The sequence below is a fragment of the Mirounga leonina genome, unplaced genomic scaffold (assembly GCF_011800145.1).
Source record: "Mirounga leonina isolate KUSES-001 unplaced genomic scaffold, KU_Mleo_1.0 Mir_106, whole genome shotgun sequence".
NCBI lineage: Eukaryota > Metazoa > Chordata > Mammalia > Carnivora > Phocidae > Mirounga > Mirounga leonina.
Window position 1 is genome coordinate 3,742,608 of NW_023270232.1, and position 14,658 is coordinate 3,757,265.

The 14,658-nt window shown below is 33.4% G+C and overlaps 1 protein-coding gene across 6 annotated transcripts in view; it reads right to left on the reverse strand.

Annotated features, from left to right (window-relative positions):
- LOC118017864 (probable E3 ubiquitin-protein ligase HERC4) overlaps positions 1 to 14,658 on the reverse strand; it is a 131,367-nt gene that overhangs the window by 76,085 nt on the left and 40,624 nt on the right. For all 6 annotated transcript variants that reach the window (XR_004681259.1, XR_004681260.1, XM_035016194.1 and 3 more), the window contains one exon: positions 6,031 to 6,161. Coding sequence is in view for 4 of the 6 variants with exons in the window: in XM_035016194.1 (XP_034872085.1) it covers positions 6,031 to 6,161 (131 nt within the window). In the remaining 2 variants the exon portion in view is untranslated. The remainder of the gene's footprint in view (positions 1 to 6,030; positions 6,162 to 14,658) is intronic.

The following is a 14,658-nucleotide window of genomic DNA, read 5'->3' on the forward strand; positions in this document are numbered from 1 at the left end:
AAGAAACTGAAGAATGTTTTTTAAAATTCCAAAAAATAAAATACCAGGCGCAGATGGCTTTAAATGACAAGGTCTACTAACTTCCAAAGTGGTTCTATTTCAAATAAACAGAAAACAAGGGGACAATCCTCAACATATATTATTAGACTAGCATAACCTTAGTAATAAAATCTCGCTAAAAGAATAAGAACAGAAAATTATAAACCAAGTTCAGCAATAAACATAAAAACAATTATTTTAAAAATATTGGCAAACCAAATGCAGCACTATATAAAATGATAACACGATGACTAAATTGGAGTTACTACAGAAAAATAAAGCTGTTTTTAGTTAGTTAAATCCATTTATAGAATTCACCACATTAACAGATTAAAGGGGAAAAATCATAAATTATCTCAATAGATCCAGAAAGACCAACATTAAAAACTTAACATCCATTCATTTAAAAAAAAAAATCCCTCTATACTAGGGGAAAAAAAGAGAAATTCCTTAATCTGATATAGGTATCTACAAAAAACGTATGGCAAACATGATACTGAATTGTGAAATACTGAAAGTTTTCCCACAGAGAGAATGCAGAACAAGGATGTCTGGATGTCTTGATCTTCAGCACTTTTTTTTTTTTTTTTTTTGAGAGCAAGAGAGCACAAGGTTGGGGAAGGATCCTAAGCACAGAGCCCGATGCAGGGCTAGATCTCACAACCCTGAGATCATGACCTGAGCTGGAATCAAGAGTCAGATGCCTAACAACTGAGCCACCCAGGCACCCCGAGCTTCAGCACTTCTAGTGAACATTATCCTAGTGTCCCAGCCAGGACATTAGTAATGGCAAGAAATATGTTAAGCATTAAGTATTATAAATGAAGAAACAAACTAAATTGATTCACAGATAATATGATTGTGTACATAAGTTAATAAGAGTTTACCAAAGTGGTTGGATTTAAAATTAATATATAAACGTCAACTACTTCTACATGCCAAAGATACCTTTGAAAGTAGAACTTATAAAATAATATTATTATAAAGAAGTATCTAGGGCACCTGGGTGGCTCAGTCATTAAGCGTCTGCCTTCGGCTCAGGTCATGATCCCAGGGTCCTGGGATCGAGTCCCACATCGGGCTCCCTGCTCTGTGGAGAGCCTGCTTCTCCCTCTCCCACTCCCCCTGCTTGTGTTCCTGCTCTCGCTATGTCTCTGTCAAATAAATAAACAAAATCTTTAAAAAAAAAAAAAAAAAAAAGAAGTATCTAGCAATAAAATTACCAAAAGATATACAAGACCTTTATGATGAAAAATCTTAAATATTTAATTAGAAGACATTAAAGAAGTTTGGAAGTTGATTAGAAAAGCCATAAAGACAACTTTTCGACAAATTAATCTAGAGATTCGAAACACTACTAATCAAAATCCCCCCAAAATTTTTTTGGAGAACCCTGACAGGCTGATATTAAAATTTCTATGAAAGTAAAAGGCCAGAAATAGCCCAAGCATTTTTTTTTTTTTTTAAGATTTTATTTGAGAGAGAAAGCGCACACATGTGCATGTGGAGGAGGGGAAAAAGGGAGAGGGAGAAGCAGACTCCCCACTGAACAGAGAGCCCACCTCGAGGCTCGATCCCAGGACCCTGAGATCATGACCTGAGCTGAAAATAGATGTTTAACTGACTGAGCTACCCAGGTGCCTCCAACCCAAGCATTCTTGATGGATATGACAAAAAGGACCTGCTTTATTCCAAACAGCAGAATTACAGTGTCATAAAATTTATATAGTGTGAAAGGGGCACAGGGATACAGGTATTGAAGGAGTAAGATGAAGATCACAGAAACTGCTCCATGTATATATGGGCTTACAAAGAAATTGGGATGTGTGGCCTATTTAAAGGAAAACAAAATTAACCAACATGGGTAAACAAAATGATACAGCCACTTTAGAAGGCAGTTTGGTAGTTTCTTACAAAATTAAACATACTAGTACAATAAGATCTACAAATCATGCACACTACTATCAAATAAAATAGGTTTTAAATCAAAAAAGGTTACAAGAGACAAAGGACATTATATTTTAACAAAAGGTTCAGTACAGCAAAAAGATAACAATTAAAACATTTACACATCTAATAAAAGACCATCAAAATATATGAAGCAAAAACTGAAAGAACTGAAGGAAGAAATTATTCTACAATAAATGGTTGGAGACTTTAATATCCCTGCTCTCAATAATAAATAGAAAAACCACACAGAAGATAAGTAAGGAAACAGACAACTTGAACAACACAATTAAGTCAACTAGATCTAACAGGACACACACTACCCAACAACAACATACACATTCTTCTCAAACGTACACGGAACACTGTCCACGTTAGATCCTATGTTAGGCCAGAAAGTAAGTCTCAGTAGATTTTAAAAGATAGACACCATACAAAGTATCTTCTCCAACCACAACGGGATGATGTTAGAACTCAGCAACATAAGGAAATTAGAAAATTCACAAATCTGTGGAAATCCAATAACATGAATCAGAAATCACAAGAGAAATTAGAAAGACTTAAGAGATAAATGAAAATGAAAACACAACATATCAAAACAAAAGATGCAGGGAAAGCAGTGCTAAGGGGGAAATTTACATTAAAAAACAAGAAAGATCTTGGGGTGCCTGGTGGCTAAGTCAGTTAAGCGTCCGCCTCTTGATCTCAGTTTAGGTCTTGATCTCAGGGTTGTGAGTTCAAGCCCTGAACTGGGCTCCATGCTGGCCATGGAGCCTACCTAAAAACAAAAACAAAAACAAAAAACAAAAACAAAACAAAAAAACAGAAGAGAGATCTCATGTGAACAACCCAACCTGACAACCTAAGGACCTTAAAAAAAAAAAAGCTAAACACAAAACTTGCAGAAAAAAGGAAATAATAAAGATGAGAGCTGAGATAAATGAAATAGAGAATAGAAAAACAGCAAAAGTCAATGGAACTAAAAGTTGGTTTTACAAAGATCAACAAAATTGACAAAACTTTAGCTAACTTGACCAAGAAAAAAGAACTTACTAAAATCAGAATAAAAGTGGGGCTATTACTACTAATGCTGTCAAAATAAAAAGGATCATAAGAGAGTACTATAAACAGTTATTTGCCAACAAATTAGATGATTTAGATGAAACAGACAAAATCCTAGAAATACAAAACCTACTAATACTAAATCACGAAAAAATAGGAAACTAAAACAGATCTATAAATAGTAAAACAACTGAATCAATAATCAAAAATCTCCCAACAAAGAAAAGCCCTACACCAAAGGCTTCATTAGTGACTTCTACTTAGCATTTAAAGAACTAACACCAATCCTATTCACACTTTTCCAAAAAACTTGAAGAGGTGCAACTTTCTAATTCATTCTATGAGGCCAGCATTGTCCTGATATCAAAGTCAGACAAGAACACTACAAGAAAACGACAGACCATTATCCCTTATGGGTACTGATGCAAAAATTCTCAATAGAATATTAGCAAACAGAATTCAGTAGTAATAATGAAAAAACTATACAGCATAGCCAAATGGGATGCAGGGATGGTTCAGCATACACAGATTCATCAGTGTAATTTACAGCATTAAGACAATGAAGAAAAAAACCCACATCATCATCTCAATTGATGCAGGGGAAAAAAAAAAAATCAACAAAACTCAACACCCTTTTATGATAAAAAAAAAAAACCTCAAAAACTAAGAATAGAAGAAAATTATCTCAACATAATAAAAGCCAGATACGAAAAACCCACAACAGACATCATACTCAATGGTAAAGGACTGAAAGCTTTTCCTCTAAGATCAGGAATGAGACAAGGATGCCTACTTTGAATACTTCTATTAAACATAGTACTGGAAGCTCGAGCAAGAAAAAGAAATAGAAGGCACCTAAATTGAAAAGGAAGAAGTAAAATTATCTGTGTACAAAATCACCAAAGCGCAGAAGGATACAAAATCAACATGCAAAAATGAGTTCCATTTCTATACACTAATAATGAACAATCCAAAAAGAAATTTAAAAGACGATGAAAACTACAGAAAAATTACTGAAACAAATTAAAGACATAAATGAAAAGATATCTCCTGTTCATGGCTTGGAAGACTTAATATTGTTAAGATGTCAATACTTCCCAAAGTGATCTACAGATTCAATTCAATCTGTCTCAAATCATGGAAATACAAATTCAAATCATGATTAAGTAACACTATATACCCAAGAGATTAGCAAAAATTTCAATCTGATCAATAGGGACAAGGACATAGAGTGTCAGGAATTCTCATGCAATATTAACAAGAATGTAAATTCGTATAATCATTCTGGTAAATAGAGTGACATTAACCTGCAAAATTTCAAGGTAAGTATCCTCTATGACCCAGCAATCCCATTTTAGGTATATACTTAGAAATATGAAGTTTGGGCGCCTGGGTGGCTCAGTTGGTTAAGCGACTGCCTTCGGCTCAGGTCATGATCCTGGAGTCCCTGGATCGAGTCCCGCATCAGGCTCCCTGCTCGTTAGGGAGCCTGCTTCTGCCTCTGACCCTCCCCCCTCTCATGTGCTCTCTCTCTCTCATTCTCATAAATAAAATCTTTAAAAAAAAAAAAAGAAATATGAAGGTTTATGTATATCATATAATAAATGTTCAAAGCAAAATTATTTGTAATTGCCAAAAACTGAAGTACCCAAATACCTGTCAGTAATAGAATGAATAAATAATTATATATGCATATAACTGAATAAAACACAGCAATGAGATCTAATGATGGAGAACCACAGCTTCATACATACAGATAATCAATCATATAAGTAACATGTTAAAAAAGAAAAGTCACCAAAGACTCCCTACAGTGTGATTTCAAGTATTTGAAGTTAAAAGTTGGCAAAACTGAACCATATTGTATATGGATATCTACTACGCAGAAAAAATTAAGCTTAGTCAAACAAAGTACACTTTGTTTTTTGACAGTCTACCTAATTTAAACCACCAAAGGTGAAGCTCAATTTCAAAGTTGTGACTCTTCTATTTACTCCCAAGAACTGGGAACGAGTATTCCAATTCAACTTTTACCAATAACTAATTTTATGTGTTAAATAATTAACTGCTCAATTTCCGCATTCTTTAAATTAAAAAAAAGGTGGAAAAGAAAAAGAAAAATAAGATGATTTGTACTTTCCCTTCAAGTGTGATGCTATATACAATAAATATATTATGTATTCATTATTAATATCTTGTCCCAGATAAACTTATTTCAAATAGAGAAAAGTAAAATAATCAGTAGAAAAAAATGTTTCTCCTGTTACTATTACTCCTCAGCAGCAAATTAGGCATTTAGGGAAGAATGTTTTTATCTTAGATTCCTAAATTGCTAAACAATTTGTTTAAAAAAAAAAATCCCTATTTCAGCTAGGAACTGCTATCTTCCAGTAATTTGTAAAATGACCAACACAAAGGGAAAAAGGAAAGACACCCCTGTATGTTCTCCAGGCCTTTTAGAAAACATGGAATTATTCCTTTGGCCACACATATGCAAATCCACAAGAAAGGTTATACTGTAGACATCAAGGGGACGGGCACTATTCAAAAAGCAATGCCCCACCAATGTTACCATGGCAAAATGAAGTCTACAATGTTACCCAGCATGCTGTTGGCACTGTTGTAAATAAACAAGGGCAAGATTCTTTTTGTCTAGAAAATTTTTGTGCATGCTGAAGACATTAAGCACTCTGAGAGCCAAGATAGAGCTTCCTGAAACATGTAAAGGAAAATGATCAGAAAAAAAGGAAGCCGAAGAAAAAAGTACTTGAATTCAACTGAACTGCCAGCCTGCTCCACCCAGAGAAGTACACTTTGTGAGAACCAATGGAAAGAAGCTTCAGCTGCTGGAACCCACTCCCTATAAATTCACGACTGGGTAGGTGTAAAAAAATAAAAGACCTCTGGACTGTTAAAAAAAAAAAAAAACACCTAAATAACTGTGTTATGGAGACTAAGATTCTCTCTTATATAATAGCTTACCTTCCACAAGCAATCTGAGTGACAATGCTTCCCATAAGTTCAAAAACTTTCCTTGGGTTTATTTCATGACTGGTAGAGTTATGACCCAACTGACCATACCCTCCAGCTCCAAAAGTAAACACTCCACCTTCCTAAAAAAAAAAAAAAAGACAAAACCCTTTATCATTAGAAGGCCTGATAAAAGAAAATAATCTTCAAGAAAAATAGGTTAATCTTTAATACATGGAGTCAATTTTTCTCTTCTATTGTCTTCACAATTTAACTTAACAACTTAACAAATAGCTGACTTTTCAAGGTAGAATGACTTAAACCTAAGAGAACTGCAGGCTATTTTCAAATATTTTAAAAGTACTTAATTATGTCTTATCATTATATTGAGCTGAAGCCATCATTAAAGAGATACTAGTCATTTTTTGCATTGCCTTTCATGATCATTATAATCAGGATCTTGTTGAATCCCAAGTACATACCTATAAAATATCACAAAACCTATAAATGGTATCTTCAGTTTTCAAACTAGTTATGCTTTTATATAAAGACTCTGCAGAAAGACTGCAATTAAACCAGAGTGCACAAATATAGCTATTTTTAACACACAGTTGCTACAATACACAGTTGACCCTCAAACAATTCAGGGGTTGGGGCATCAATCCCTTGTGCAGTCAAAAATCCATATACAACTTTTGCTTTCCCCAAAAACTTTACTAACAGCCTACTTCTGACTGAAAACCTTACTGATAACATAAACAATACCTAACTTAATCTTAATTTTTTTTGTATTTCTAGGCTACACAGTTTACCTGTGAATTTTTCCAAATTGTTGCAAATCTCCAAAAACTTTACCAATATATTTGTTGGAAAAGATCTGTGTGTAAGTGGACCCATTCAGTTCAAACCTGTGTTGTTGAAGGGTCTACTATATATAGTCTTTTAAAAATTTGTGGTAAAAACATACAACTGGTTATGTATATAAAAAAGTAATTTGTGATGACAGCTTAACACAACAAGCACAACTGGTTTTTCAACTCAACTGTTTTTCTTCAGAGTTGTAGCTATATACACAATTTTATATTCTGCTTTCATCATTTAATAGTGTAAATATATATATGGCTATGTAAGGAAATTGATTTTTCTTTTTATCATGGAAAATTTCAAACTACATAAAAGTAAAGACATGTATATATAAATATAAATACAAATATACATACACACACACACACACACACCATCAAATAACCATCACTTGGCTTTAACAACCAGCAAAAGTTAAATAACCTTGTTTCATCAATGCCCCTCCCATTTTCCTTTTTCAGGTACTTTAAAGCAAACTGTGGACATCAAATCATTTCACCTATAAATGTGTATGTATCTCTAATGGCATATACCTCTCACATATATAAATACGTAACACAGTAATACTATTATCACATTTACAAAATTAATATTAATTTCCTTTTTTGACAGAAATGGCAAAAGTGTTCATTTTTATTTCTTATGGTTTTTGTAACTGGTATCATTTTTTTCCAGTTTTATTTAGGTATGATTGAATTGACAAATAAAACTGTATATATGTGAAGCATACAATGTGATTTCACATACGTATACGCTGTGAAATGACTACCACAAAGGAGTTAATTTACACATCCATCATCTCACACTTTTTTTGTATGAATAAGAATGCTTCAGATCTACTCTCCCAGCAAACTTCAGGCATAGAATACAGTATTGTTAACTACAGTCACCACGCTGTACATCTTATAACAGAAAGTTTGTACCCTTGACCAATTTCCCCCCATTTCCCCTACCCCCACCCCAGCCCCTGGCAAACAACATTCTATTCTCCATTTCTACAAATTTGACTTTCTTTTTTTAAGATTCCCCATATAAATGACATGATCTTTCTCTAGCTTATTTCACTTAGAATAATGCCCTTCAGGTTCATCCATGTTGTTGCAAATGGAAGTATTTCCCTCTTTTTGTGGCTGAGTATTATTCTGGTGTGTGTGTGTGTGTGTGCACACACATGCAAATATATATATATATGTGTACATCACACATTTTCTTTATCCATTCATCTGCTAACGGACACTTAGGTTGTTTCTTGTCTATTGTAAAAAATGCTACAATGAACATGGGAGTGCAGTTATCTCTTCAAGAACCTGTTTTTACTTCCTTCAGGTATCAGAAGTGGAATTTGCTGGGTCATATAGTTAGTTCCATCTGTAATTTTTTGAGGAACCTCCATATTGTTTTCTACTTGCACAGTTTACATTCCCACCAGCGTGGGAACAAGCGTTCCCCCTTTCTTCATATCCTCACCAATACTTGTCCTTTGTTTTTTTGGTAATAGTCATCCTAACAGATGTGGGGTGTTCTCTCACTGTGGTTTTGATTTGCGTTTCCCTGATGATTGTGAGGTTAACACTAAGCATCTTTTCATGCACCTGTTGGCCATTTGTTATATTCTTTGGAAAAGTACCTATTCAAGGTCCTTTGCCCATTTTTAAACTAGATTATTTGGTTCTTTTAGCCACTGAGTTATAGGAGTTCCTTTTATATTTTGGATATTAACTCCTTATCAGATAAATGGTCTGCTAATATTTTCTCATACGAAAGGCTGCCTTTTTATTTCATTGACTGTGTCCTCTGCTGTGCAAAAACGTCTTTCATTTGTAGGTCCACCTATTTATTTTTGCTTTTGTTCCTTGTGCTTTTAGTGTCATACCTAAAAAATGATTACCAAGACCAGTGTCAAAGGGCTTTTCACCCCATGTTTTCTTCTAGTTTTAGTTTCAGGTCTTACATTTATGTCTTTAACCCATTTTGAGTTACATTTTGTTAATGGTAAAAATAAGGGTTCGATTTCTTTCTTTTGCATATAGATACCCGTTTTTCCAACACCATTTATTGAAGAGACCAAATTTTCCCACTGTGTGTTGTTGGTGCCTTGTCACTGATTAGTTAACTGTATATATGTGGGTTTATTTCTGGGCTATCTATTGTTTGATTGGTCTGTGTGTCTGTGTTTATGTCAGTACTATACTGTTTTGATTACTATAGCTTTGTAATATAGTTTGAAATCAGGAGCTTGATGCTCCAGCTTTGCTGTTCTTTCTCAAGATTGCTTTGGCTATTGGTGGTCTTTTGTGGTTCCATATGTATCCCAGGATTGTTCTATTTATGTGAAAAATGCCATTGGAATTTTGATAGGGGTTATACTGAATCTGTGGATCATGTTCAGTAGTACATTTTAACAAAATTCTTCTAATCCAAGAACATGCACTATCTTTCCATTTATTTGTGTATTTTTCAATTTCTTTCATTGGTGTCTTATACAGTTTTCAGTGTACAGGTCTATCACTCCTTGGTTAAATTTATTCCTCAGTATTTTATTGTTTTCGATGATATTGTAAATAGGACTGCTTTCTTAATTCTCTTTCAGAGTTTATTCTTAGTGTACAGAGATGCTACTCATTTTTTATGTTGACTTTGTATCCTGAAACTTCACTGGTCATTTATTAGTTCAGAGTTTTGGCAGACTCTTAAGGGTTTTCTATATATAATATGTCATCTGCAAAGAGAGACAATTTTAGTTTTTCTTTTCTAATTTGGATGCATTTTTATTTCTTCTTCTCTACTAAAATTGCTCTGGCTAGAACATTCAATACTATCTTGAATAGAGGTGATGAGGGTTGGCATCTTCATCTTACACTTGATCTTACGGGAAGAACTTTCAGCTTTTCACCACTGAGTATGATGTTAGCTGTGGGCCTGTCATTTATGGCCAATGTTGAGGCATATTCCTCCTATACTTTACTGACTATTTTTTAAAAATATTTTATTTATTTATTTGACACAGAGAGAGACAGCAGGAGAGGGAACACAAGCAGGGGGAGTGGGAGAGGGAGAAGCAGGCTTCCCGCTGAGCAGGGAACCTGACGTGGGGCTCAATCCCAGGACCCTGGAATCATGACCTGAGCTGAAGGCAAACGCTTAATTACTGAGCCACCCAGGCGCCCCACTTTACTGAGGATATTTATCATGAAAGAATGTTGAATTTCACCAAATGCTTTTCCTGCATCTATTAGGATGATCATATGACTTTTAACCTTCATTCTATTAATGTGGTGTTGACTGATTTGCAGATGTTGAACCATTCTTACATCCCAGGGATAAATCTCACTTGATCATGGTATGTGATCATTTTAATGTACTGTTAAATTTGGTTTGCTAGTTTTTTGTTAAGGGGTTTTGCATCTATGCCCATCAAGGATATTGGCCTGTAATTTTACTTTTTTGTAGTGTCTTTGTGTGACTTTGGTATAAGCATAATGGTGGCCTCATAAAAAACTCCTATTTTTTGAAGAGTCTGAGATGGACTGGCATTAGTGAAGCCATCTGGTCCTGGAGTTTTTCTGTTATTGTTGGGCGATTTTTGATTAGTGATTCAGTCTCCTTACTAGTTAAAGCTCTGTTTAGATTTGCTATTCTTCGTGATTCAGTCTTGGATGTTTGGATGTTTCTAGGAATTTATCCATTTCATCTATGTTATCTACCCAATTTGTTGGCATATAATTATTCATAGTAGTTTCTTATAATCCTTTTATTTGTGCAGTATCAGTTTTAATGTCTCCTCTTCATTTTTGATTTTAAGTCTTTTTTCTTAGTCTCCCTAAAGATCTGTCGATTTTTTTTTTTTTTTACCTTCTCAGGAAAACAGTTCTTAGTTTTGTTATCTTTTCTAATGTATTGTCTCTTCTTTTGCTCTGACCTTTGTAATTTTCTTCCTTGTGCAAACTCTGGGCTTAGTTTGGTTTTCTTTTTCCCTAGTTCCTGGAAGTATAAAGGCTATCTTTTTGAGAACTTTTTCTTTTTTCCTTAATGTAGCTGTTTATTGCTTTATAGGATATGCGGTGGTACAGTTTATCACTATTTACCCTTACAGATGTTTGTGCTGCATCCTATAAATTTTAGTATGTTGTGTTTCCATTTTCACTTGTCTCAAGATATTTCTCTTTTACTTATTTTTTGACCCACTGATTATTCACGAGTTCCTATTATTGATTCATATCATTATCACTGGAAATGATACTTGATATGATTTCAATCTTCTTAAATTTGTTAAGACTTGTTTTATGACCTAACATGTGATCTCTCCTGCAGAATATTCTGTGGTGTCCTTGAGGAGAATGTGTATGTGCTGCTGTTGGATGGAATGCTCTGTAGATCTTTTAGGTCTATTTGATATATAATTCAAGTCCTAGATTTCCTTATTGACTTTCCAATATGGATGACCTATCTGTTGTTGAAAGTGGGGTACTGGAGGGGCACCTGGGTGGCTCAGTCGTTGGGCATCTGCCTTCACCTCAGGTCATGATCCCAGGGTCCTGGGATCAAGCCCCACATCGGGGTCCCTTCTCAGTGGGAGGCCTACTTCTCCCTCTCCCACTCCCCCTGCTTGTGTTCCCTCTCTTGCTGTCAAATATATAAATAAAGTATTTTAAAAAAAAGAAAGTGGGGTTCTGGAGTCCCCTATTACTGCTGTCTCTTTCTGTTCCCAGCTCTGTTAATATTTGCTTAATATTAATTAGGTGCTCTTATGTTGGGTGCATACAGAAGTATAGTTGTTATGTCCTCTTCATGAACTGACCCCTTTAATTTTAATTTCTTAATATCTGATACTGAGGCCATGTTTAAATTTTCCTGATTATTTTATTATATCACACCAAAGTATATGTCTGGTTGGTAATGTTACTAAGTGGGTTAACAAGTTTCACAGCCTAATTCATCCACATTAAGCTTAATGTTTCAATCTTTGTCTTGATCCACTATTAGGGAGTATAGAGATTTTCTAATATTATTTCTTCTAGATTTATTGGTTGGAATTCTTCTACAGAGAACTTAACTCATCAACTATTAAGTTATTCTGAAATACAATCTGCAGATAGGATGCAGGGGAAATGTTTCTTTCTCATTTACTAATTTTTTTAAAAAATGAGTTGTCCTAGCAACTTGCAAAGAAAAGCAATGAAGTTTGCTTTGTATTGACTTCAGGAGGAAAAGTATCATAACGAAATCATGGATTTTTATATATTTGGTATATTCCCATTTATTGCCATTGGTATTTTTGTGAAAACTCCTGGATGTTGTCCCTCCGACATGACCTTGGTCCTCTTTTTTGTAACACATAATACCCAAGGCTATTCTTAGACTTTTTCCCCCCCCAGATATGAAATCAGACTCTTCTCTAAGAAGCCCTGGTTATTTTTCATATAGAGTCTACAACAATCAAGGGATGCCCATTGCTTTCAGATTGTACATGGCTAGATACTTCTAGGACCATTCAGTGGTCATGGCAAAAAAACACACTTCTTTTAGAAGGAAAAGAATAAGAGTGTATAATGATACTCTTAAAAGTGACTAAAAGTAAAGATCACAGGATTTTAATTTAATTCCTATTGTTTCGTATTTCTTTTAAGCTGAAGGTCATAGTTTCTAACGACAGTAAAGTATTTGCTTTATCCTATCCTGTATGTAATATATTGAGAATAATACTATCAATTTTATTACTAACAAGACTAAGAAGGCAGTTTAAAATTTTTGGATGAATTCAGTTTATCTTTAGGCTATTTCCTACTAGTGATATACAACAAAATATTGTATTTTAAAGGACTCAATTAAAAGAATTCTTTTGTAGTTGTGCCACTAGTATTTTTTTATTTTTAATTTTTAAAGAATTGTTTAAAACTTTTTAATTGCTTAAAAACATGTATGTTGTGAACTGTAAAGCAAAGTACATTATACACAGCTATTAAATTTTAAAAAATGTAAATACCATGTAACATGTTCATCTTTTACCCCTGCTTATATAAAAGGCAACTATTCTGTACCTTTTTACTTAACAATATATCCTAAAGATATTCCACAGCATAATATAGAGATCTGCTTCATTCTATTTTACAAGTCACATAAACATGACTTGTAAGTACCTGTTTTACAAGTCCTGTGTGGTTACCACAGTTTATTTAACTAGGCTGCTACTGAAGGACATCTGCATTCTTCCATTCTTTTGCTATTAAAATAATGCCGCAATAAATGGCTTTGTGCATATATAATTTCCTATCTTTAGGACAGATTCTTAAAAGTAGGATTGCTAAGTCAAAAGATGTACGTATATGTGATTTGCATAATGAATTTGTAAATGAACTTGAAAAAAATCTGACATCTTTATGATAGTGTTCACACCCATTAACATACATGTCTTTACATTTATTCTGTTTTTTAAAGTCTGTTTTTAAATTGCTAAGGTAGGTTTTGCAAAAGTAAACTGCTTCATAAAGCAATCCTAATTTATTTGCAAAAAGCTCTTCTAAAAAAACAAAAGATATATGGATATGGAACTGTATTCTAACTTAAATCAAGGGAAAATAAAATATTTTCCTGTTGGGATATTTAAAACTATCTAATTTTGTTAAAAATAATACACACCAAAAATTCCAGTGAACAAGTACCACCAGCTACTATCTTGAGAGGAATACAGAATATTAAAATTAAAAAAAAAAACAACAGATAGAAATAGCTACATATCCTGGGAAAATGAGATAAGTGGTTATTTGAAGGGCTGAATTTGATAAGCAATAACATTGTGAGTCTTTTTACCACAAAGCTAGTCCTAAGGGATAATATACAAAATATTTTTTAGTATTATTTCAGCATAGCCTTATTTCTTCTAACCCCCCATGACAGAAGAGAATGACTAGATTTATAACTTGCCAACATGAGTTACTAAAACTGCAGTGATTACATTTGTAATTTGAATAATAAAAATCAATAAAATACGGTAAGATTAATAGATAAAACTTCCTTACTAAAAGGCAAATAAGTTTTTAAAAATCAACTTTTATAATTAGTCATATTTTTAAAAGTACTCTGAGTATATTATACTTGATAATGACTAAGAATAATTCTTATCAAAAAAATTCCCAATGTGGGAGTGTGTAGAATTTTGTGTATGCAGAAGTCTGATTAGAAGTTAATTTTTTCTTGCTAATATTATCTATTATGCAGAATGAAGAAAGATAAAGAAGCAAAAACATTAATTTCTAATTCAGCTAATAAAAAAAGTGCCAGTTCCTTTATGTTAACATGACTAAAATAATATTCCTGGTTAAGGTTAGTTTAATGTGTTTATTTTCATTTTACTTCTAATCACTAAAGAACTACAAAGTCCTGATAACGAAATGGCACATACCCAAGAAAGTTATAGGACAGAGTTAAAACCATTAACAAGATTGTGATGAAAGCTCATTATAACTGTTTGCATAATACTTAGCCTATGGTTAACAGACAGATTCATTCTCCTCTATTACTTGTTATACAGTATTTATAAGCCAAGTGGGAGTTAAATTAAAATTAGGCAGTTATGCAATATAAACGGGATTGATACACAGAGGATGGCAAGTCTGACAAACTAAAAAGAAATTTTTTCATTCAAAATATTAAACAGTATTTCACATAAAGCTGAGAAATTCAACAATACATATTATCACATTTAATAGATCATAATTCACATTTCATAACATAAAACAACGTTGAAAATTAAGGTAAATTGGTTTTGACACGTAATAA